This window comes from Pristiophorus japonicus, chromosome 9, assembly GCF_044704955.1.
Source record: "Pristiophorus japonicus isolate sPriJap1 chromosome 9, sPriJap1.hap1, whole genome shotgun sequence".
Classification (NCBI taxonomy): Eukaryota; Metazoa; Chordata; class Chondrichthyes; family Pristiophoridae; genus Pristiophorus; species Pristiophorus japonicus.
Window position 1 is genome coordinate 167796316 of NC_091985.1, and position 25892 is coordinate 167822207.

General features: G+C 41.1%; 1 protein-coding gene across 6 annotated transcripts in view; it reads left to right on the forward strand.

Annotated features, from left to right (window-relative positions):
• Window positions 1-25892, forward strand: part of map4k3a (mitogen-activated protein kinase kinase kinase kinase 3a) — a 275867-nt gene that overhangs the window by 210508 nt on the left and 39467 nt on the right. For all 6 annotated transcript variants that reach the window (XM_070890095.1, XM_070890098.1, XM_070890096.1 and 3 more), the window contains 6 exons: window positions 2301-2472; window positions 6348-6469; window positions 12669-12710; window positions 23169-23253; window positions 23344-23423; window positions 23653-23713. In XM_070890095.1, the coding sequence (XP_070746196.1) occupies window positions 2301-2472; window positions 6348-6469; window positions 12669-12710; window positions 23169-23253; window positions 23344-23423; window positions 23653-23713 (562 nt within the window). The remainder of the gene's footprint in view (window positions 1-2300; window positions 2473-6347; window positions 6470-12668; window positions 12711-23168; window positions 23254-23343; window positions 23424-23652; window positions 23714-25892) is intronic.

The following is a 25892-nucleotide window of genomic DNA, read 5'->3' on the forward strand; positions in this document are numbered from 1 at the left end:
GGGAGGTTGATGGAGCTAGAGTCAGACCCATCTAATTGCTGCCAGAAATTGAAAAGGATTACTTTCATTTTGCCAATGTTGAGCTGAAGGAAAATTTGATGTGATGACTGAGACGTTGCCCGTCAGAATTGTACATCAAGATTGAATTCTAAATTGAGAGGAGAGTTCAAATTCCAAAGTAAATGGAACCTGAGGTAGATAGTTGGCAAATAGTTGTGGGGTTGATTAAAAACATGGAGGTGAGCAATTTAAAAAAAAAATGAATACTGCCTAATGATGACTTTGTACATTTAATATTTTGCATGTTTTCATGGATGCTCTACCACCCATTATAAATAGATATGCAGTTTGGCATGTGTAGAAGCCATGGTTGTCAGAATGCCCCACTCCATTGTTGCTTTTGCTTTATATCTTTGTATACTTCAACTGGAGACAAAATGTAAAAGCATTAAATGGTTGATGCTGTCTGAGTGGTATATCAACACCAAAATCGCCGTTTGTAAAAGCTACTTTTAATTGATTGAAGATAGCAAAACATTAAAAATGTTAATTTCTCAATTGGTGTTGCATAGGAAAATTATGAGTAGAAATGGAATCATTTCTGCTTTTTCATATGTTGCTTCCCTGTTGTCTCCAAGACACTGAGTTATGATATAATTCCACGGGCCTTTGGTATTTAGCTTGAATGAATATCTTTCACTTTTGAACCTAGACAGTGTCAACCCAATCCTATCCCCTCCTGATATATTCTCATAAACACCCATTCTCGTACTATTGCTGGTGTGTACGTACGCTTCTGTGCATTTGTTTTTTCTGCGTGTGCAATAGCGCTCCCACGCTCTGTCTCTGTTCATGCTCGCGCACCTAGTCATTCTCTCTCCATGCATGCTCGTTCTCTCGTGTATACTCTCTGCTTTGCGCATGTGCACTCACGCTCTCTCAACGTTCAGTCTCATTCACCATCTTTCTCCAGGTGCTGTCTTGCGCACACTCGTTTACACACTGGTCACTCTCGCATGAGGTCTTGCTCGGATCATTTCTTGCACTTTTTTTTCCTCTTGCAGTTGCACATGCACTATCTGTGTCTCATTTGCCATATCTACATTACTTCCTCTCATTCCTCCTTGCACTCATTCCCCACGTCTAAACTGTAATTTCTCTCTCACTCGCTTTACAGCACAATATTTAAATAAAATGTAATGATTTTAGATGGTTTAATTGAACCATGGCAAAATGCAAACAATGCATTTAAATAAGATGACTTCTTGCATTTATATAGCAGCTTTCACGACATCAGGACGACTCAAAGCACTATAGCCAATGAAGTATTTTTGAAGTGTAGTCACTGTTGTAATGTAGGAAAAATGGCAGCCAATGTGTGCAGCAAACTTCCACAAACAGCAGATGACCAGATAATCTGTTTTTGTTCTGTTGATTGAGGGATAAATATTGGCCAGGACACCGGGGATAACTCCCCTGCTTTTTGAAATAGTGCCATGGAATCTTTTACATCAACCTGAGAGCAGATGAGGCCTCAGTTTAATGTCTCATCCGAAAGTCGGTACCTCTGATAGTGCAGCATTCCCCAATACTGCACTGAAGTGTCGGCCTAAATTTTTGTGCTCAAGTATGCTTGATACTTAAATTCAGTTCCTGAAACACCAATGTAAACATTAGTTGGTAATCAGGAATACGATGCTGTTTATTTCTTTTTTGCACCTCCTCTTCTGAGATACTGAGGTCAGTCTTAGCTAAGAGCAGCTGATTAAGCACAGGCCGAAACCTGGGACACTCTAGTCTTTGTGACTCAGTTCCACAAAAGATGGTGAATTTTAGAGTCTTTGAATCGTTTTAGAAAACACTCATTCTTAACTTTTTAGCCTTATTGCCAGCTATCAAATGTAATCGAAATGATTTTTCAGGCATCTTTAGCCTGTGTCTGTGAGCAGTGATAAGGCTGTTTTGGTACGTATGATAACCAGTAAATGTAGCTATAAATTCTCACTACATTAATGAAATGACTGATTACTCGTCGGAAAAATCTTTGGACTGATCAGTAACTGATTAACTGCAATCATTTTGGAACCTGCATCCGTACCTGCTTTGCTCGAGCTATGACTCTTGTGTCCCCCAGCATTGCCTACCATAGCAACAGCCAAGGGAAACATCATTGTATGTGTAAAAATAGCACTTCAGCAGGATAGTGTCAGGGTTATAGAACTGGGATGAATCTGAATCATTCAAAAAATTCCTGGGGCAAATGAGATTTTTAAAACATGTTTTTCTTTTATTATATTTAGCCAAAGTCAATCTACATACCACAAGAAAGCAATTATCCTGAAGAAGAGAATCAAGGAACAATCAAGAGATGTCCATCTGACAGTCCTGCACGACCAAGCACACAAGTGCCTCCAAGACCTCCCCCTCCCCGGTTACCTCTCAACTGCAGTTATATCAGGAACAGTGTTCTAGGTAATGACAGCGAGGATAATGAGAACTCGAGTGACACGGAAGAGTATACAGGAGCCTTTAAACAGTTCAAGAGGTGGCTGGAAGACTCACATGATAGGGCTGGTGAGAGTAAGGCATTTACCAGCTCCCTGCAAAGTACTGAGCGTTAAGCCAGCTGAGCTGTTCATCGTCATTAACACAACTAGATACTGCTGAAATATTTTCTTTTGAGCCTTGCATCCACCTTCCTTCCCATCATATTAGAAATCTTTTTTTCTTTTGCTAAAATCATGGACATGTAGTGTTGGAATAACCCCACAACTTGTTTCTTCATTCAATAGTAATGGTACTTGAAGCCACATACCACTTTAAGAATTTTAATATTGAGGGACCAATCCTCCTTTTTCATTTCAATCGGAATATAGTGGCCTGAATTATCTGTGTTCCACTTGTTTTTCCCTGCTCTCTCCCCTCCTGTCCTGAGGCTGCTGGCTGTTGCCAGACTATGGTTTCAGGTGCCAAGGGCCCCCTCATCATCTCATTCAAGTAGCCATTCTTGTGTGAGCCTAGACTGAGTGTGCTATGTCGTGGTAGTGCGTGCATGTATATGTTGAATAACGAGATTGGGCTTGGTCCTTATATTTTCCAACATGCACTGCTGTGACTCCCACATGACTACAATAACTACTTTATATAAGGCCTTCAGTTAGAAAAACATCCCAAAGTGCTTCAGAGAAGCATAATCAGACAAAATTCAACACTGAGCGACTGAAGGAGATATTGGGAGGGATGACTAAAAATTTTAATAAAGAATATCTTGAAGGAGGAGAGAGAGGCAGATAGGTTTAGGGAGGGAATTCCAGGGCCTAGACAGCTGAAGGCACGGCCGCCAATGGGGGAGTGAAGGGAATGGGGGATATAAAAGAAGAATGCCGAGTTCTGAGAGGGTTGTAGAGCTGGAGAAGGTTACAAATAAGAGAGGGTCTGAGGGCATGAAGGGATTCGGACATGAGGATGAGTATTTTAAGTTTGATGCATTGGAGGACCAGGAGTAAATGTAGGTCAGTGAGAACAGAGGTGATGGCTAAGCAGGACTTGATAATGGTCACTTGGACGAGGTACAAGAGGACAACTGGTGCTCGTGCAGCCCTACCCTCGCAAGGAGTCGATGCCTTTAGGAGTGGAGGGAAAAGTTAGCAAGAAAACAAAATGAAAATGGTTTTGTAAATTGTCCCGAGTACATTTTGTGGGTTAATGAGCTGTGTCATAAACATTAATCCAAACGGACACATTGCTTTTCAACATTTAAAACCAAAAGATGTTTAAAGTGGTGGTTTCTCCTTCCCTCTGCCTTTATAAGTTTATATTTGACTCTCAGAAGAGTTGTCCATTTAAAGTTAATTTTGATGCATCTAAATTATCTTATCACTAAAAAAAAATGTTGTTGCCACATGTTATTTGCTGTTGGTCACAATCTTGCATCTGCTCGCAACTGCAGTGACCACTGATTTGTCTAATTCTGAATTGAAGATATTGACGTTGGGAACAGGTCACTGCCACTTCTGCTTCCAGTTATTTTGCTTTACTAGTTGACATTCTGCAGAAGCTGTTGGTGAATATATTCTGGGTACTGCTTTGCTGTTTCTGAATTTTTGCTTTTGTGTGTCATGTGATGAGAATAACTTAGCTGAATGTTCTACTGAATTAATATATTGCTGCCATGTAGCTGACTGCCATGGCACTCTGCAGTGTCATTGGGCCATGAATCCCTGATCAGGGGAAGGTGGTGCAACAAAGTACCCAGTGAGCCAAGAACTGAAGCAGTATACTGGACTGTTCTGCTCACCTTAACATAGAAACATAGAAAATAGGTACAAGAGTAGGCCATTCGGCCCTTCAAGCCTGCACCACCATTCAATATGATCATGGCTGATCATGCAACTTCAGTACCCCATTCCTGCTTTCTCTCCATACCCCTTGATCCCTTTAGCTGTAAAAGTCACATCTAACTCCCTTTTGAATATATCTAACGAACTGGCCTCAACAACTTTCTGTGGTAGAGAATTCCACAGGTTCACTATTCTGAGTGAAGAAGTTTCTCCTCATCTCGGTCCTAAATGGCTTACCCCTTCTCCTTAGACTGTGACCCCTGGTTCTGGACTTCCCCAATATTGGGAACATTCTTCCTGCATCAAACCTGACCAGTCCCGTCAGAATTTTATATGCTTCTATGAGATCCCCTCTTTTTCTTCTAAATTCCAGTGAATATAAGCCTAGTCGATCCAGTCTTTCTTCATATGTCAGTCCTGCCATCCTGGGAATCAGTCTGGTGAACCTTGGCTGCAGATTAGGAGACCAAAACTGTACACAATATTCAAGATATGGTCTCACCAAGGCCCTGTACAACTGCAGTAAGACCTCCCTGCTCTTATACGCAAATCCCCTCACTATGAAGGCCAGCATGCCATTTGCTTTCTTTACTGCCTGCTGTACCTGCATGCCTACCTTCAATGAATGATGTACCATGACACTCTGGTCTCGTTGCACCTCCCTTTTTAGTAATCTGTCACCATTCAGAAAATCTGCCTTCCTGTTTTTGCCACCAAAGTGGATAACCACACATTTAGCCATGTTATACTGCATCTGCCATGCATTTGCCCATTCTCCTAACCTGTCCAAGTCACCCTGCAGCCTCTTAGCGTCCTCCTCACAGCTCACACTGCCACCCAGCTTAGCGTCATCTGCAAACTTGGAGATATTACATTCAATTCCATTGTCTTAATCTTAATGTATATTGTAAATAGCTGGGGTCCCAGCACTGAACCCTGCAGCACCCCACTAGTCACTGCCTGCCATTCTGAAAAGGACTCGCTTATTCCCACTCTTTGCTTCCTGTCTGCCAACCAGTTCTCTACCCACGTCAATACATTATCCCCAATACTATGTGCCTTAATTCTGCACATTAATCTCCTGTGTGGGACCTTGTCAAAGCCTTTTGAAAGCCCAAGTACACCACATCCACTGGTTCTCCCTTGTCCATGCTACTAGTTGCATCCTCAAAAGCTTCTAGAAGATTTGTCAAGCATGATTTCCCTTTCATAAATCCATGCTGACTTGGACCGATCCTGTCACTGCTTTCCAAATGCGCTGCTGTTACAGCTTTAATAATTGATTCCAGCATTTCCCCCACTACTGATGTCAGGCTGTCAGGCTAGCCGGTCTATAATTCCCTGTTTTCTCCCTCCTTTTTTTTTAAAGTGGGGTTACATTAGCTACCCTCCAATCCATAGGAACTGAACCAGAGTCCATGGACTGTTGGAAAATGACCACCAATGCATCTATTATTTCTAGGGCCACTTTCTTAAGTATTCTGGGATGCAGACTATCAGGCCCTGGGGATTTATCGGCCTTCAATTTCCTTAACACCATTTCCTGACTAATAAGAATTTCCCTCCGTTCCCCCTTCTTGCTAGACCCTCGGTCCCTTAGTATTTTCGGGAGGCTATTCGTATCTTCCTTAGTGAAGACAGAACCAAAGTATTTGTTCAATTGGTCTGCCACTAATTGGTTAACCACTAACTGCAGCTTTAGCTATGGCGTTAGTACTGGAACATAAATGAGGCTTTAGTATAATCTGGTTACTGGAAGACTGCCTCAAGGCTCCTTCAGCAATAGCAGTGTGCACTTAGGAAGGTAAATGGCTATTGGCATTGCTCGTCATAGGACACACTTTTTTAAAGGCTGCATATGAGCTGTGCAGGCCAGCGATATAATTTTCAACTTTGAACAGGAGTTAATGATCTCAGATTTCTTAGACGTTGGTGCTTTTAAGTGTCACGGTGCATGATTTCTGTCAGTATGTTCATGCTCACTAAAAATATGTATTTTCTGTTCAGGAAATGGTCTGAACTCCACACCGGTGAATGGTGAGAAAGAGAGCAATCTTCAGCAACAGTATGAAAACAGAAGTAGTTATCCACCGGGGCTTCCTCCAAGGAAAGATAAGAAGGATCTCCCTGTGAGCATTCCATTTGCTTTGTAAAGTCTCTTGTGCTCTGTCATATACAGTAGCTAACGGGTTTGCACTTTTCAATCTTTGTAAATGTAATTCTTCTATTAATGCAATATATCTTTTCTTGGGTTTCCATGTCAATGGGAGGATGAAAGGAAACACATCTAGCCCAAGGGCAGGATGACTTTTACACGTATACCAAGTTGGTGGTGTTTCCTTGAAAGTTGCATACTATAGTTAGAAATTTACCCTCCTTGTACATCTCTTGTTCAACTTTTATTTCCTCTTTCGGGCTGACACATGTCACCGGTTATTTCTATTCTGTGATTAGCTGGTTCAGGATAGTGTTTTTTTGTGTGGTGACGCTTTTGTTGTTTCCCACTCCAAAGTGGTAGCATTCAACTACTGCTAAATATTCCCATCCAGTGTGAAATGCATCACATCCTGTTCATGCACTGACTACTTGCCCAGTAAAGATAGACAAGTCTTGACAATCACAAAAGCAAAATACTGCGGATGCTGGGATCTGAAATAAAAACAGAAAATGCTGGAAATCCCGGCAGGTCAGGCAGCATCTGTGGAGAGAAAAAGAGAGTTGACGTTTCAGGCAATGACCCTTCGTCAGAACTGGAAAAGTTTGAGGTGTAACAGATTATTAAGGAAGTGCAAGGGCACTGAAAGGGGGAGGGAAGGAAAGAACAAAAGGGAAGGTCTGTGATCGGGTGGAAGGCAGGAGAGATTAGAGACACTAAAAGGATGATGGGCAAACATGAGATGGTAATAGCACAAGTTAGAAAACAAAAGATGAGTCTAGATGGGGTGTGAATGATAGAATCATCACCAGCTGCTGTGAGAAAGAGAAAGGGTGGGGGGTTTGTAAAACAAAAAGGGAGGAAAAGGGAAAAAATATGGGCAGAGGTTCTGGTCTGAAATTGTTGAACTCGATGTTGAGTCCAGAAGGCTGAAAAGTGCCTAAACGAAAGATGAGATGCTGTTCCTCGAGCTTGCGTTGAGCTTCATTGGAACAGTGTAGGAGGCCGAGGTCGAAGTGGGAGTGGAGCGGAGAATAGTCCTGACTATCAGTTGAGGTTGGGATTCACACATTGGCCCGTTGGCTTGCAGTATTGTACTATACTACTGAAGCTGTTGGCCTTAACTTTTGTAGATCGCCGTTCATGATGTAATCAATCAGTTTGTGTAAGTAATAGCAGTCTGCCTAAAATTGAAAAAAGGTAGATACACCAAGAAATTGTCTGCTAAATAGAGCTAAGGATAAATGATTAGTTTTGATGGGTCAAGGTAGTTGGAGTTGTAGCACTGAAGGTGAAAAGATTTTTGTCTATTCAAGTGGAGATTTGAATTGAATTTTATGGTTAGGTTTCCTTATCTGTCTGTTAAACGTGAAATTATGGATGGTTGGGAGAGAGCCATTTTTCAGGTGAGCGTGAATCATAACAAACCGTGAATGATTTATTGATATCCTTTGAAATTGGTTAGATTGCAGCCTTTTACTTATTCTGCACTCATTTTCATTGTATGTGCAATATTTATTGCGGGGCAGTGCAAACATAATACTGGTAGCAGGTGAAAGTCATGCCAAAATTGCATTGATTGAAAGCTGAGTGACAATGGTGATATTGTAGCACAATACCTTCAAATCTCAGGAGCATGAAATGTATAGCATAATAGCTGACAATGATTTAAAAGGTTATAATTAAATTGAGGTTAATGGCATCTGGAATGAAGCTTAAATAATATGAGCATGCATAGAACTCAGATTAAATTGAAGCCTTAAGTTTGCTGCCAGCTATTTGTCATGTGTATTAATAAAGGAATAGTTTACTTTTCTGAAACAATGTGACTTGTTTGCCAGCTGATGAACACTGTTCTGCAGCATGGAAAAATGAAATGGTAATAAATCTGATTGGGGCTGGAGGTAAACGGCATCACATGAAAGATGGTGTGGTACTACCTGTACTACTTTACAGCACTGATTATAAATTCTTGATATAAAATTGAACTTGAAAATATATTGGTCTTTTGAGCCTTGATATTAACCCCCACCCCACCCACGGCAGACAAGAAAGGGGTGGGAGCAGTGGAGGTTAAATATTTTTAAATGGGGAACGTGCCCCAACCTGATGCATGCATGCCCGTTGTCTTTCTTACAGCGGCAGGTAGCATGCCATGCAAGTGTCCAAAGAGGTAGGATGCTTCATTAGCATTTTAAAATCTGGCAATTGGGAGCCTGATTTGAATTTTACAGTTGCTGGCTGGGTGCCCAGGGAAATGGAGGTCAGAGCTGCCAGCTCCTGAAAATAAGAGCTTTATAGGGCACTCCTTGTGGGCCAGGAGCAGCAGGTCTGTTCTCCCAGATGCCTCAAAGAAGCATTTGGCTTCCCCACGCCTCCCTCCCACCCACCCCCGCTGTGATCAGTGACCGTCACATAGACAGCTCGCATGATTGGAGAGTTTTTAGTTCTCTACCTTTTTGCCTCTTGCAGAAAGTGGGAGGAAGAGAGGGTTGGTGTATGGGAATTAATTCAGCTAAGGGTGGGGGTGAGTACATGTGGGCTCAACAGCCTTTTCTCGTCCTTGATACAAAAACAAACATAAATAAAAAGTTCTCTTTCTAGCTGCGAAATATCACAAGCAGTGTGTGGGCCACAATAAAGTTATAAAACACTGCTTCAAAAACCAAGCCTTATATGAAAATAGAATCTGGGATGCTTGGAACCAATATTAATCTTGTTGCCATTGAGCACTATTATCACTAAAGTGCATTCCATTCACTGTCTCAGTGACATAACACCAGATGCAATCTCTAGTTTTCAACATTGTAGGTTCTTCAACTGGCTATTGGAACAAGAAAAATTAAATTTTAATCTGTCTTACCCGGGAGCAGATAGACAACCCATTTCTGGTGTTGAATCATGACCCTTCTGCACCAGGACTCCGAGTCAACTGGGCAGTCCATTGCTCCACAGAAAGTCATGTACAATGGGGATGCTTGTAAGTGAGACTTCAGTGGCCCAATCCTGATCAGTTTTTGCAGGGTTTTTAGTTGGATCTTTTAGGTATGAATATGCAGAGTCCATTGGTATGGACGTATCCCTCAGTATTAATAAAATTAAACTTTATTGTAAAATGGACTAGAAAACAATAATGGCTGGGGTTTTTTTAAAGCTAAAGAAAAATGAGAATCTTGAAAATCTGACACAAAAATACAAATAGTTGGAAATATATAGCTGTTCTATCAGCATCTGAAGAGACAAGGTAGGTTAGCAAGAAAAATTGAAAAAATTGTTCTGATGAAATGTCTGCACACAAACTGTTGACGTACCTTTTCTTGGGTGTCGGCCTTGGCCCTGTGGTAGCACTGTCAGTAGTAAGTCAGTAGGTCATTGGTTCAAATCCAGCTCTAGAGATTTAAGCATGTAACCTCAGCTGATACCTTGGAGGTGCTGTCTTTTGGATGAGATATTAAACCAAGGCCATGTCTGCCCCCTCAGGTGGATGTAAAATATCCTATGGCACTACTCGAATAAGAGCAGGGGATGTTTTCCAGTGCCCTTACCAATATTTATCCCTCAACCAATGCCACTTAAACTGATTAATTGGTTACTTATTTCATAGCTATTTGTGTGACATTGTGTGCAAAACTACTTATTTGAATAAAGTGCTTTGGAATGTCCTGAAGTCTTGAAAAGCACGATATGAATGCAAAACCTTTAGTTCTTTCTCAGATGATGAGTATTTCCAAACACTTTTTACTTCTGATTCCTAAGGTTAGTAATTGAATTTGGTGATACTAAAATAGTGACACAACACAGTGACTCCTTGGCTATTAGTCCATTTCTGTGCCCCCGTCTCAGCTTGCATTTCCTTGCTTCCTCTCCCCAACCTTGGACTGGCCTTCTTTAATTAATGGGTTGTCTTCGCCCAGATCCGGCAGATTTCCATTGACGACATTGGAAGCTTGCCAGACTCCCTTGCATTACAGAAAGTGCTCTATATTTCTTGGTGTCAGTGGAACTCTAGCTTGCCTGGGGGAATACGGTTGCGACCAAAGGTAACTGGAAGGAATGAGAGGACATAAATTGAAGGACAAGATAAGAACGTTGGCTTCAGAAATTGTGTCTCTGTCTGAAGAACCTGAATTAGTGGTATGCATGGTTTGCAACATGACTTATGGGCAGTGGATTTTTATAGCACTGCTCATGTTGCTGTGATTAGCCGACAGAAGGTGCCTTGCTGGGCAGGATTGGTCCTACCACTCGAGTGTCAGCTGTGGCTCAGTGGGTAGCTCTCCTGCCTCCAAGTCAGAAGGTTGTAGGTTCAAGTTCCACTCCAGAGACTTGAGCGCACAGTTCAGGCTGACACTCCAGTGCATTGCTGAGGGAATGCTGCACTGTCGGAGATGCTGTCTTTTGGATAATACGTTAAACCGAGGCTTTGTCTGCTCTCTCAGGTGAATGTAAAAGATCCCATGGCACTATTGCGAAGAAGACCAGGGGAGTTATCCCAGGTGTCCTGGCCAATAGTTATCACTCTGCCAACCTACACTCTTTTTTTAAAAAAACGATCTGCTCATTATCACATTGCTGTTTGTGGTAGCTTGCTGTGCGCAAGTTGGCCGCCACGTTTCTTACATTATGATAGTGACTACAGTTCAAAAAGTACTTTATTGACTATAAACAACAACAACAACTTGTATTTATATAGCACTTTTAACGTAGTAAAACATCCCACGGCATTTCACAGGAGTGCTGTCAAACAAAATTTGCCACATAAGGCGATGTTCGGGCAGATGACCAAAGGAGAGGTTTTAAGGAGCATCTTGAAGGAGGAAAGAGAGGCAGAGAAGTTTAGGGTGGGTGTTCCAGAGCTTGGGGCCTAGGCAGCTGAAGGCATGACTGCCAATGGTAGAGCAGTTATAATTGGGGGGATGCACAAGAGGCTAGAATTGGAGGAGCGACGATGTCTGAGGGTTGTAGGGCTGTAGAAGATTAGAGAGGGCGAGGCCATGGAGGGATTTGAAAACCAGGATGAGAATTTTAAAATCGAGGCATTGCTTAACTTGGGAGTAGGTCAGCAAGCACAGGACTATTGGGTGAATGGGACTTAGTGCGATTTAGGACACGGGCAGCAGAGTTTTCGATGACCTTAAGTTTACGTAGGGTAAGAAATGGAAGGCTGAGCAGGAGTGCGTTCAAATAGTCAAGTTTAGCAGCAACAAAGGCATGGATGAGGGTTTCGCAGCTGATGAGCTGAGGAAGTGGCGGAGTCGGGAGATGTTACGGAGGTGAAAATAGGCGGTCTTTGTGGTTGGAAGCTCATGTCATGGACAAATATGACACCAAGCTTACAAACTGTCTAGTTCAGCCTCACAGTTGTCAGGCAGAAAGATGGAGTTTGTGGTGGGGACCAAAGACGATGGCTTCGGTCTTCCCATTATTTAGGCGGAGGAAATTTCTGTTTATCCATTACTGATATCTGACAAGCTGTGTGATAATTTAGAGAGTGGAGGGGTTAAGAAAGGTGCTGGTGAGATAGAGCTCGGTGTCGTCGGCGTACATGTGGAAAATAACATTGTTTTCAGATTGTCGCCGAGGGGCAGCATGTAAATGAGAAATAGGAGGGGCCAAGGATAGATCTTTGGGTGATGCCAGAAGTAACAGTGCTGGAGCGGGAAGAGAAGCTATTGCAGGTGATTCTCTGGCTACGATTGGATAGATAAGAATGGAACCAGGCGAGTGCAGTCCCACTCAGCAGGACGACAGTGGAGAAGCATTGGAGGATGGAATGGTTAACTGTGTCAAAGGCTGCAGACAGGTCGAGAAGGGATAGTTTACTATTGTCACATTCACAGGATGTTATTTGTGACTTTGATATGCGTCTTGGGACATCCTGAGGTAGGGAATGTGAATTCTTTAATATATCTCGTTATTTTTCTTGAGTTAACGAGCTGGTCTGTTAAATGTTAGTTGCAGCTGAATTTGAACATCAAACCAGTGTTACCTATTAATCTGCATCGTAAGAAGAAAATGTTCACTGCGAAATTATAATGAGAAGTTTATCAGTCTTTTATTTCTTGAATACTGATGAATCTCGAATAGTTCACTTTGTCAGAAAATAGCTTGTAATTCAGCTTACTCCTGGCATTTGTATTTACATTTTTTCTTTCTCATCTCTCCCCTTACAGAAACCTATTAGCAATGGTCTTCCTCCAACCCCAAAAGTGCATGTAAGTATTTCAGAATTTTGTAGCATAAATCGAGATTGTTTTCTATCAAGTTTGAAGTAAATCCCATTGATTTTTGATTGGTGAACTTTGAGAAAATTCCTCCCCAGAGTAGAATTCAATGAATGCATTAACTTCAGTTGTTAAGGGCCCCAAGTTTCCCCAGGAGTTGCTTTTTTTTGGTGTAACTTGATTTTTCTGAACTCTTTTTTTTTTTTTAGTTGCAATTCTGGCCATTTAATTTGCGCCAGTGTAAGTGAGTTAGCTAGGTTTTTTTTTAGGTTTTTTTTCAAAAGGGGGCGTTCCCATCCACTACTCCTGTTTTAGGTGTTTGGCCAGCAAATAGTTGCTCCAAACTAACTTAGGCCAGGATATGTTGCCATTTCTGTCCACACAGAAAAACCTTACCTAGAGTTAAAGAAATGGCACAAGTAACGACATTTAAAGCACCAAACAAAGCACAAAAAGTAATAAGCAATTAATTAACAAATAAAATAGAAGGAACCCTGCACCTAAAGCACCAAAATCAATCAGTAAATAACACACAAAAAATAGAAGTCCTACCTTAGGGAACACAGCAGGCCGCCGATGAGGGAGCCCATTCGGCCAGGGCTAGGGACGGCGTGCTTCGGGCCCCTTCCACATAGTCTGCAGCACGTATTCACAGATTCGGCCTGCCAGGAGCTACTGTACATGCGCGCATGTGCAGAGGTCCCGACACTGTTTTCAGCGCCGGGACCTGGCTCCGCCCCCAATCCATTGGGCCACGCTGCGCCACGACGGAGGAGAGACTGGGGAGCGGCCAGAATACCGATATCTTTTTTCGGCGTGCTTGGAGGCGGACAAAAACGGCGCACCCTGGGCGAGGGCGCCAGAAAAACAGGTTGGGGAAACTCTAGCCTTATCACTCTACTTTTGACCTCCAGAAATTTTCTCTGCTTATTACAAAATTATTCTCAAGTGATTTGATTTAGATTACTGAGAATGAATGGGCCATCATTTGCTGTAGCAGGGTATCAACATCACCTGCCATTAGTTAGACTGGCCCTTGCATGTTTAGGCTTTTACATTTTTTGCTTGGCAAGTTGCTGAAAGTGTGAGCTAATAATGACACAGTGAGGGAAACGGCATCTGGGACTCGAGTGAATAGGGCAAGTAACTATATGGCCCAGAAATCCCGATGTCCCCGGACCAGTACGAAGTTTCTACGGACCCGGGAAGGCATCGGAAAAGCCGGTTTTCAGTCGCAATGCGCATGCGCTGAAAGCCGGCTTTTCCGATCTGTCAAGCTCCAGCTTAGATCCTGCACATATATCGGGAGCGAGCACATTTGCTTGGGCAAGATTGCGGTATTTACCCATATTTACCCATATCAAGCCCAGCAAATGTCTTCAAAACTCTTGCGCCTGATAAAAGCAGGCGCATAGCCCACTGTTACAGATGCAGGTGTTTTAAAACACACTAAAACATGATCAACTAAAATCATAAAAACATATTTTATTGTTTAAAAACCCTCCCCACTACGGTAAGTTTATTTTTAACTATAATTTTTATAACTTTTTTAAAAATCGGAAAAATATATATTTTTTATAAGACATTAATAACTTTAATTTCAATTAATTTTAAATGGGTGGTCTGTTTTTTATTGGATTGTTTTTTTTCCCATTAATAGCAATGAGAACGCGTAGATGCGGAGTTCTCGTTGCTATTAATGGAAACCTGTGAAATACTGTACCTGATTGGCTGAGCAGTCACACGTGACCGCATCTTCTGCATGCGAACCCTTGGGATGGGAGCGCGCTTCGCAGCGCAGGAAGAGAAGGCTTCCCCAACGGGTAGATTCGTAAAAATTCTGCGGTCGGGAGGCAATTGCCTGCTGGAGGACTCCGACCGGAATTTCCACGCCTATATCTCCTTAATTTCTCAATCCTTCAATCTGATCGGTTAACAGTGCAAGGACTGAGATGGAAGTGCAAATTAGTGGGTGAATTCAATGTCAAATCAGCTACAGAAAAAGAAAGAGGGGGTAATGAAATAATGGATTAAGAAAGAAAAAAGAGACGAGGGAAAAGTTTTTAAATGTTTATATTTAAAATTATACACTTTTTAAAATCTCCAACAGTAATTAAAAACTGAAGAAATTAGAAAATACACTTGTAATAGTTAATTTTCAGTGCCAGAGGGGTTGATTGGCAGTAATTGACATTATCACATCGTTAAAAGGATACTTAGATTTGAAATAACTTGATTTAACTTTGTGTTGAGTTTAGTTCGTATCTACTGCACAAGTACAGCAACTTCACGTCGTTCAATGTATTTCAGTGGTGAGGCAGACAGTGAGATGCCATTTTCGCAAAGCTAACGGTGGAGTGACAAAACTCTGACGGCAACTTTGGGATTTTTGAGTTCAACTGCACATCTGTCCTTCGCCTAAAGTCGCTGTGCCATTTGTGAATAAATAACTGCGATTTTCACAGCAAAATCTGGGAAAACATTTGTGCTTAAAGGGGAAGGAAAGCCATTTCAGTACAAATACTATTTTATCTCCAGCTATAAAAATGTGTCTATGTGCAAGTCATTAATCCGGTATATCTGTCATACTCCAAACATCACGAATCGTTACAGAAGCCAAATAATCTTTTTTTTAAATAAAAAGGAAACAAAAAGGAAATAAGAAAGCTAACTATTTCCTGCTGGTTTTCATGATCCTGGAGTGGTGTGAGTGATTCATAAACAACCGCCAATCTACAGAGCCACAGTTAACCTCAGGATGTAAAGAACAGTTCATCTTGTACACAGCTTCACCTTAGTAGCAGAATAATAAATTATGTACAACATGCTTCAGTTCTCGAGGCACTGTATCCTCTGACTCGCTATGAGCAACGCAACAGGAGATCAACATTAAGAACATAAGAATTAGGAACAGGAGTAGGCCATCTAGCCCCTCGAGCCTGCTCCACCATTCAACACGATCATGGCTGATCTGGCCGTGGACTCAGCTCCACTTACCCGCCCGCTCCCCATAACCCTTAATTCCCTTATTGTTTAAAAATCTATCTATCTGTGATTTGAATACATTCAATGAGCTAGCCTCAACTTCCTTGGGCAGAGAATTCCACAGATTCACAACCCTCTGGGAGAAGAAATTCCTTCTCAACTCGGTTTTAAATTGGCTCCCCTGCATTTTGAGGCTGTGCCCCCTAGTTCTAGTCTCCCCGACCAGTGGAAACAACCTCTCTGCCTCTATCTTGTCTATCCCTTTCATTATTTTAAATGTTTATATAAGATCACCCCTCATCCTTCTGAACTCCAACGAGTAAAAACCCAGTCTACTCAATCTATCATCATAAGGTAACCCCCTCATCTCCGGAATCAGCCGAGTGAATCGTCTCTGTACCCCCTCCAAAGCTAGTATATCCTTCCTTAAGTAAGGTGACCAAAACTACACGCAGTCTTGCATCTCGTGGTATGCACTGCTTGAAAAGGCAGTGGATGCTGATTCAATAGTAACTTTCAAAAGAGAATTAGATGTACACTTGAAACTGAAAAGTATGCAGAGCTATGGGGATAGAGCAGGGGAGTGGGACTAATTGTGTCGCTCTTTGAAAAGAGCCAGCACAGGCACAGTGGGCAGAATGGCCTCCTTTTGTGCTGTATGGTTCTAGTTAGCATTTTCTGTCACGCTTAGATGCTGCAAAGAAATTACAACACAGAAACTGGCCATTTGGTTCAACTAGTTCGTATTTGTGTTTATCCTCCACACAACCTAATCCCATGTGCCCACCCTGTTCTCGTATCGCTTCATGCCCCTTTTTTTTGAATCAACTATTTTTGAGAGAAGGGCTCCATGAGATACAGCAGATATAATATGACTCGTGCTGATAGAAGTAATGAGGTGACTCACTTTGTGTGCTTGTATAACTAAGGAGGTGGTACTCGGTAAGATAATGGGACTAAAGGCGGATAAATCCCCTGGACCTGATGGCTTGCATCCTAGGGTCTTAAGAGAAGGGATCGTGGGTGCATTGGTTGTAATTTACCAAAATTCCCTGGATTCTGGGGCAGTCCCAGCAGATTGGAAAACCACAAACGTAATGCCCTTATTTAAAAAAGGAGGCAGACAAAAAGCAGGAAACTATAGACCAGTTAGCCTAACATCTGTGGTTGGGAAAATGTTGGAGTCCATTATTAAAGAAGCAGTAGCAGGACATTTGGAAAAGCAAAATTCAGTCAGGCAAAGTCAGCATGGATTTATGAAGAGGAAGTTATGTTTGACAAATTTACTGGAATTCTTTGAGGATGTAACGAACAGGGTGGATAAAGGGGAATCAGTGGATGTGGTGTATTTGGACTTCCAGAGGCATTTGACAAGGTGCCACATAAAAGGTTACTGCACAAGATAAAAGTTCACTGGGTTGGGGGTAATATATTAGCATGGATAGAGGATTGGCTAACTAACAGAAAACAGAGAGTCGGGATAAATGGTTCATTCTCGGGTTGTCAATCAGTAACTAGTGGGGTGCTGCAGAGATCAGTGCTGGGACCCCAACTATTTACAATCTATATTAACGATGAAGGATGAAGGGACCGAGTGTAACGTAGCCAAGTTTGCTGACTATCCAAAGATTGAAGGAAAAGCAATGTGTGAAGAGGACACAAAAAACCTGCACAAGGATATAGACAGGCTAAGTGAGTGGGCAAAAATTTGGCAGATGGAATATAATAATGGAAAGTGTGAGGTTATGCACTTTGGCAGAAAAAAATGCAAGAGCAAGTTATTATTTAAATGGAGAAAAATTGCAAAGTGCTGCAGTACAGTGGGACCTAGGGGTCAAGGTGCATGAAACACAAAGGTTAGTATGCAGGTACAGCAAGTGATCAGGAAGGCCAATGGAATCTTGGCCTTTATTGCAAAGGGGATGGAGTATAAAAGCAGGGAAGTCTTGCTACAGTTATACAGGGTATTAATGAGGCCACACCTGGAATACTGCGTACAGTTTTAGTTTCCATATTTAAGAAAGGATATACTTGCTTTGGAGGCAGGTTATAGAAGGTTCACTCGGTTGATTCCAGAGATGAGGGGAACCATCCTCCCTGGGGAGTCTAGAACCAGGGGTCACAGTCTCAGGATAAGGGGTCGGCCATTTAGGACTGAGTTGAGGAGAAATTTCTTCACTGAGGGTGGTGAATCTTTGGAACTCTACCTCAAAGGGCTTAGTCGTTGTGTATATTCAAGACAGAGATAGATAGATTTTTGAATATTAAGGGAATCAAGGGAGATGGGGATAGTGCAGGAAAATGGAGTTGAGGTAGAAGATCAGCCATGACATTGAATGGCGAGCAGGCTCGAGGGGCCAAATAGCCTCCTACTCCTCCTATTTCTTATGTTCTTATGAGAGGATTGACTTATGAGGATAGGTTGGGCGTCTACTCATTGGAATTCAGAAGAATGAGAGGTGATCTTATCGAAACATACAAGATTATGAGGGGGCTTGACAAGGTGGATGCAGAGAGGATGTTTCCACTGATGGGGGAGACTAGAATTAGGGGGCATAATCTTAGAATAAGGGGCTGCCCATTTGTGGAAGCTGGGTCATTGAATAAATTTAAGACAGAGATAGACGGTTTCTGAACCGATAAGGGGTTATGGGGAGCAGGCAGGGAAGTGGGCCTGAGTCCATAATTGGATCAGCCATAATCGTATTAAATGGCGGAACAGGCTCGAGGGTCCAAGTGGCCTACTCCTGCTCCTATTTCTTATATATTCGTATGTTGCGAAAATGGGAATTTTTCAATTGTTTCAAAGGAACAGATGTCCCTGTTTAGCCCAGTTGAATATGCAACCCACTGATTGTATGTGGAGTTTAACTGGTGAATCAATTCATTTTCTATAAGGTGTAGGTCAGACATAACTATTAATAACTTTAGACTGAATTCAGTTATTTACAAGTGAAGTGGCTGGAGCACTAATTGATTGTGATTTGATGCATCTCTTGATCAATTCGATGATTTCAAGTATTCAGCGACAATGGGATTATGCTGTATCACTCGTGCAAATTCTGTACACAGTTGTACTAAATTAGTTGAGGTTTTAGATTTGTATAACAAAATGTGCACATAAGTAAATGAAGTTTCAATGAAAAGCTAAGGAAATATGAAAATAACCAATCGGCAATGAACAGCCAACAAAAGTTAGCAATAAAGGTGAACCTAATGTGGATATCCTTATGGTTGCCTTCTTTGACTTTGACTAAACTGAGAATTGTAGGAGTGGAGATGAGGTTTGTGATATAAATGTTATAACTTTTAAAATGTTTTTTTTTAAGAAAATAAATAATTGTATGATTGCATGTTTTGTGTCTGAAATGTGTTTCCCAGTGCTTTCCAATGGTGGCCTGTATGGCCCTGAAGAGCCACGGTTTATAGCACATGACGTTTTCAAGGGTTATCATAATTGGCAGCAGAATTTAACAGCTGGCCGATTACCCAGTGTCTTGGATAGTAATGATGCATGATGTATTTAGAAAATACCTGAAATGTACAATAATACTTTCAACGTTAATGTGTAATAGTCGGCTTAGCCAAAAATGGGACTATACTGGCATAACGGGTACGTGAAATGTAACTTTGCTTGAATTTTATAGCATTAGTGACTGCAGGGATTTAGGAGTCATCGTGAAGATCTTGTTTTAAAATGGTCTTGCATTGAAGAAAATACAGCCAAAAAAAACTTTTATCCAAGTTAAAATTCTTGTACATTCTCAAAGAATGTACACAAAACAACAGGATTTGCATTCTGGAGCTGGCTGTCTTAGGGGAATAGCTGCATCATATACCTTCAACCAATGGAATGGTCTAGGGAGATGTCCTCTGCAACCAAGCCATGAACTTCAGGAGTGGTGCAAATGGATTTGTAAAAGAAGAGGAACAACCAGTGAGCCAATCAGATCAGCTGACCCAACCATAGCCATCAGTGGTGCAACAGATGTTGCAGCCAGATCACCCTCACAAACTGGTCTATCTATAAAGAATCATTTCAGTAACTTGTATTTTTTTTAAATCAGGTTTTAATTAAAATTTCGCTACTTTAGTTTTCTCATATTAACCAGATTCTTAAATAACTTCAAAAGAATGCTGTGCCTCAGAGCATTGGAACACTGCCACCATTTGCCATCTTTTCACAGGACTGCCATGTGACCAGCTTCACACTGCTTTCACTATCACTAGTTTAAATTTAGGCTTAAAAATTTAGCTGTGTCCCTTTTTGTTTACACCAATGTTTAACAACTAACCGTGCATATTTTCTGAGATTATAGATACTAACATGGGTCACCATGCGAGATACCACATTAAACTTTTTTTTACTCTGGTCCTTTCATTGCTCCAGACATGACATCGGTATCCATGTGGCATTCTATTGTGTCTCAGATTCTATTGCAAACAGCCATGAAATGCTACTCATTTCTCTGAATAACCTTCCCTGGTTGCTAATTTGCATTCCAACTCATTGCTCTTCTCTTGTCATTCCTCCCTCTTAATGTTTCCTTTCTTCTGAAAGTAGAAAATCACGCTGTTGTATGGTTTCAACAGTTGTTTGGTTGCCCTCTATTGACTGACTCAGGTTAGTAGAAGTAGTTATGGAAGTGACATTGCAGCCAAAGCCAACCCTGCCCTTGCATGTGAACTTTGAGTAAAGATCATGGGATAGGAATCAGGAGCAGGATTCCTGACTGGTTCATTTTTGTTTCCATAGCTCAGAAATGGAGATTAATTGTAGTGCCCCATCCTGGCCCCAGCTGAGATCAATTAACAATGGAAAAAAAGGAAGACTTATATTTATATAGCTCCTTTTGCGACCACCGGACATCTCAAACTGCTTTACGGTCAATGAAGTACATTTGGAGTGTTGTCACTGTTGTAATGTGGGAAACGCGGCAGTCAATTTGTGCACAGCAAGCTCCCACAAACAGCAATGTGATAATGACCAGATGATCTGTTTTTTGTTGCGTTGATTGAGGGATAAATATTGGCCAGTACACCGGAGATAACTCCCCTGCTCTTCTTCGAAATAGTGCCGTGGGATCTTTTGCGTCCATCTGAGAGAGCAGGCGGGGCCTCGGTTTAACATTTCATCCAAAAGACGGCAATTCCGACACTGCAGCACTCCCTCAGCACTGCACTGGAGTGTCAGCCTAGATTTATGTGTTCAAGTCCATGGAGTAGGACTTGAACCCACAATCCTTCTGACTCAGACAAGTGTGCGACCTGCTACGCCACAGCTGCCACAGCTAATGCATCGCTCCTGGAACTTTCCTGCTCCAAATAGCTCAGTTTCACAGCAGGTGGTGGCCCATTTATCTGCTGAATCATTGGGAGCCCACCACCTCAAATTATAAACGCTTTGCTTATCACTTAATTATTCAGTACAGCTTTCACTGCATGTATTAGTACTGCAGATGTTGAAAAAACTTTGACTTGACAAATCAAGAAGCATTTGCGATTTGATTTGTTTCTATGCTCCATTCAAATTAGATTTAGTCAGTTTCAACACTTTTTTCCAGAGGGTTAGTTTTGCAAATTGTTTAGTTGTACAAATATTCTAATATTTAATCCATTGAGCTGTTTTCAAAAAATATGTTTAAAGCTGTCCAAACTATTAAAAATGGAAAACAGTTTAATAATTCTGTGGTTTAAATATAATTTTAACTCCCTTTTCCAGGCTGCATTTCTAATATTAAAGAATTCTGAAAGTAACTACTTAGGGTGAAGGTGAAAAGTAAATACTGTGTAACTTTTTCAACAAAAAAAACTTGAAGGGCCAAGACCTGCAGTACAGGATACCAGCAAAGTAGAAGGGAAGAGTAAACCAGGAAGTAATGATTAGGTGATTCCATGATTTGGATTTTAAAAAGACTTTTAAGTTGCAGGAGAAGAAAAAAACCTGAGCGAAGTAAGGAGCTTCACAGTTTTGAGGTCCTGGAAAGAATGAATTAGAAAAAAAGACAGTGTGAAGATGGAGAGGAGAAAGGATGTCCGTATGTGACACATTCACAGTTTAGAAGCAATCGAGCCGTTCAGAGGATCAGTGGCCATAATTGATAAAATAGAGACAGAAGAAAGACGGAGAGAAAAGTTACCCATCAGATGGTAGCCTTTATCTTGTATCCTGCCCGGGAGTGCATTAGAAGTGTAAGAGTGCACAGATGCAAAATAATTTTCAAGTCTTGGATGGCCTTGGGCTTTATAGAGACTTGAAAGTTGTTCAGTAGTAAGGACATGTTTGGCATGAAAGAGGAACTGAAGATTCTTGGAAACAGCGATCGCATTGGATGCGCTCTGAAGTTCTATTGCGGCTCCAAGAAGATAGACTCAGAATGTCAATAGATGAAAAAGCACTTGGGTTGTACCCATCAAAGAGTGATAGCTGTTAATTAGATTTATGAGAGGCATGAAAAAAACTCTCCTTCAAGAATTAGAATAAAGATGACTTGCATTGCCCGCCACAAAGGCCTGAGGGAGATCTGATTCAATCATTTTGCTTTGTGGGGTTCAGGAAGTTGTTTGCACCAAGATCTGATTAAATATAGACCTGAATCAACAGCAGATGGGTGGGACGATGGTTAAGGGAGGCCGTTATATGAAAAAGAAACAAAATGATCCCTGAGTTAATGTAAAAAGACTTGGAGGATGAATGATCACCTACAGCACAAATAAAACTGTTGGAAAGGAAACTAGTTAGCCATGAACTCTGCTTTGGTGCAAGTTCCTATGATGGTAGCTTGTGAGACATTTTGTGCCAGTCCCCCTCAAAGACGTGAGATTTCGAGGGTAATGACACATCACCAAAATGTATACCATTTCTAAATAAAATACAAAATTTGAAGTGAAATATGCACTATAAAATGGGACTATAGTTCATATAATTTTGTTCTGATTTTTTTAGGTAGTAATACCACATTATGAAATAAATTTGCAGACAAAAAAGGTAAAAGCTGGAAGTAGATGTTGTAGGAATCCAAATACAGAACTAGATCATTTAACCAATAACCTGATGTGACACATGGACCTAGCATGGTGGATGAGAATTAAACAACACTAATTGCAACAGACTTTTGCTGTGGCCATAGTTTAAAAGTATCACATTTCCTGTATTTTTTCAGGGACGATGCTGTACTAATTGCAAAATTAAAACGTTGTGATTGCTATTTCAGAAAGTTAAACATTACTTATTGTGTTTCTTTGTGGAATGTTTAGTCTCAGTATGGCAGTAAGAAGAGGAACACGTTCAGTGAACTGCACCTTACAAAACATATTACCTGGTTGTGTAGGAGTCACAGCCCCACTGTAATTAAAATGGAAGTGTCTGCTGGTACCCTGTATGTTTTATTTTGCAATTGTATTGTGTAAACTGACCAATACAAAGCTATTTTAACTAAAACAAATTAAATCAATCTTTTTCAGATGGGTGCTTGTTTCTCTAAGGTATTCAATGGTTGCCCTCTGAAAATTCACTGTGCAACATCGTGGATTAATCCAGACACAAGAGGTATTTGTCGTTTCTCGAACTAAAAATTCAACGTTTTTATTCTTGATTTCTGCTTTTTGCATTTAATTCTTTACACTTTTCTCTCTGCAGATCAGTACCTCATATTTGGTGCTGAAGAAGGCATTTACACTTTAAACCTTAATGAATTACATGAAACATCAATGGAGCAGGTAAACATTCCGGTTTTAGATTAACTGTTTTAAACAATGTTTAGCATTTAATTTGTTGCTTATCCCAATTGAAACAGCCTCAGAATCGTACTTGAGAAATTAAATGGTATACTGAAATAGATCATAGACAAATTGGCTTGCTTTACTGTGAAGGAGAGGGGAAATATATCTTGTACATCTTAATCTCTAAACCACTCAATGTGTTTCATTGCTTATGTTTTTATTTTAGCTTGTCCAAAGAAGGTGCACATGGCTGTATGTAATGAACAATGCATTACTATCGATATCTGGTATGTACCATACCATTTTTTTATATCTTGAATTCTGTAAACCACATCAACAGTTCTTGTGTATGAGGGCGAATGGCACAAAATTATTCTTTGCAATCTATAAAGATCTTGATATAACTTGTATGCGGTATTTTGTTTGAGGTATTCTTGCTTCAAGGGCTAATTACTGCGTCTGACCCGTGCATATAGAATCCTCTCAGCGAGCTACAAAAAGATTGAATAAATCAGATAATCGAGATTAAGTTTGGCTTGATCCCCTTTATAAAAGCTTTCCAATAGAGCACCATCTCTTGTCACGTGCCCTTCATGCAACTCTCATGGGGGAGGGCATTTAGCCCATGATAACAGTTCTGGACTTTTTGCTGTATGATCATGTGTGTCATTGCGCGGAACTTCCACTTGAGCCCCAAAAGCATTCCCATGTTTTCCTTCAATCATTATTGAGGTGAGCATATATGGGCAATAAATCCTGGTCTTGCCAGTGACCCCCACTTCCTGGGAATTAAAATAATAGTAATTATTGCTCATCAAACTTCATCAATCAATTTTGTGCCACTTCGCTCTTTGAAACAAGTAAAAGATATAGTCCTCTTATGTATTACCGTTGTGTGATTAATTTCTTTTTGGTGACTAAGGAACAGTTACACCGTGCTCAGTTACATTGTTAAAAGTTGTGTGGAAGGAGGAATATTTGCATCCAGTTGCTCCAGTACCTTCCGAACTGTACTGAGGGCAAGACATGACACGCTGTTAGATTTTACCACGAAGATCGCTGAGTTGCTCCCATAACCTTGTGCTCGACATCCCCCAAGGACTGACTGGAGTTTGTTTTTAATTGCAGGGGAAAGTCAGTCTAGATGAATTATTCAGAGTACTCCCCATTTTTATAAAAGAAACACATTTTTAATGAATTTATGTAGAATTTTACAGCACAGAAACAGGCCATTCGGCCCAACAGGTCTATGCTGGAGCTTATGCTGCACACGAGCCTCCTCCAACATTACTTCATCTAACCCTATCAGCATATCCTTCTATTCCTTTCTCCCTCGTACTTATTTAACCTCCCCTTAAATGCATCTATGCTATTTGCCTCAACCACTCCCATGTGGTGGCGAGTTCTACCTTCTCATCTCTGAGTAAAAATGTTTCTCCTGAACATAAGAAATAGGAACAGGAGTCGGCCCCTCGCGCCTGCTCCGCCATTCAATAAGATCTGATCTGATCTTGGCCTCCACACCACTTTCCTGCCAGATCCCCATAACCCTTGACTCCACTGAGGTTCAAAAATCTGTCCATCTCTGCCTTGAATATATGCAATGACTTCGCCTCCACTGCACTCTGCGGTAGAGAATTCAGAAGATTCACTACCCTCTGAGAGAAGAAATTCCTCCTCGTCTCCGTCTTAAATGGAAGACCCCTTATTCTGAACCTTATTCTAGATTCCCCCATGAGGGGAAGCATCCTCAGCATCTAAATTCCTCATTAGATTTATTCGTTTATTTATTACTTCATTTTCTTTTTGAAGTGTGGAACCAGCCTATGTGTCCAGGATTTATTGCACACTAGAGGGAACATAACTTCAGAAAGATCTACAGTTTATTTGGTGTCTCATGTTCAAACAGCTCCGTTCAGTGGGTGAGGAAATTTGCATTCCCATGCTTTCCAGGGTTCGTGTGTGTGTGGAGCAACTTTTCCCATTTCCCCATCCTTGCTGTTTGCAATGGAGCCACTCTGGGATGCTTCCTGTTAGTGACATGCTGAGGATGGTTTGCTGGTAGGGGGTCATACTGTAAGACTTTGATTCTGGCAGAAAAATCAGTACTTCCAACAAAAAAAACTCAAAGCAAAGGTAAGTTTAGACCTATTTGTTTAAAAAGGGGGAATAAAATAGAGATGGCTCACTGAAGTTTGCATACATGTGGATCAAGATCACTTGTAAAACATGGGTGTTTTGAGGCCAGTAGGTAAATTTTTGTTGTGTTTATTCATACTGTGTTTTCATTCACACTTATTGGCAACCCATCTTTACTGACTCCTAGGTATAGAATGAGGTTCCAGTTGATGTAAAATATATTTTTTTAAACTTGCTATTTTGTCATACCTTTCTGTCAGAGGGAGGAATTTTGACATGAAAAATGTATTGGGCTAATGTGTTTATGGGGTTTATTGTAGCCCAGAC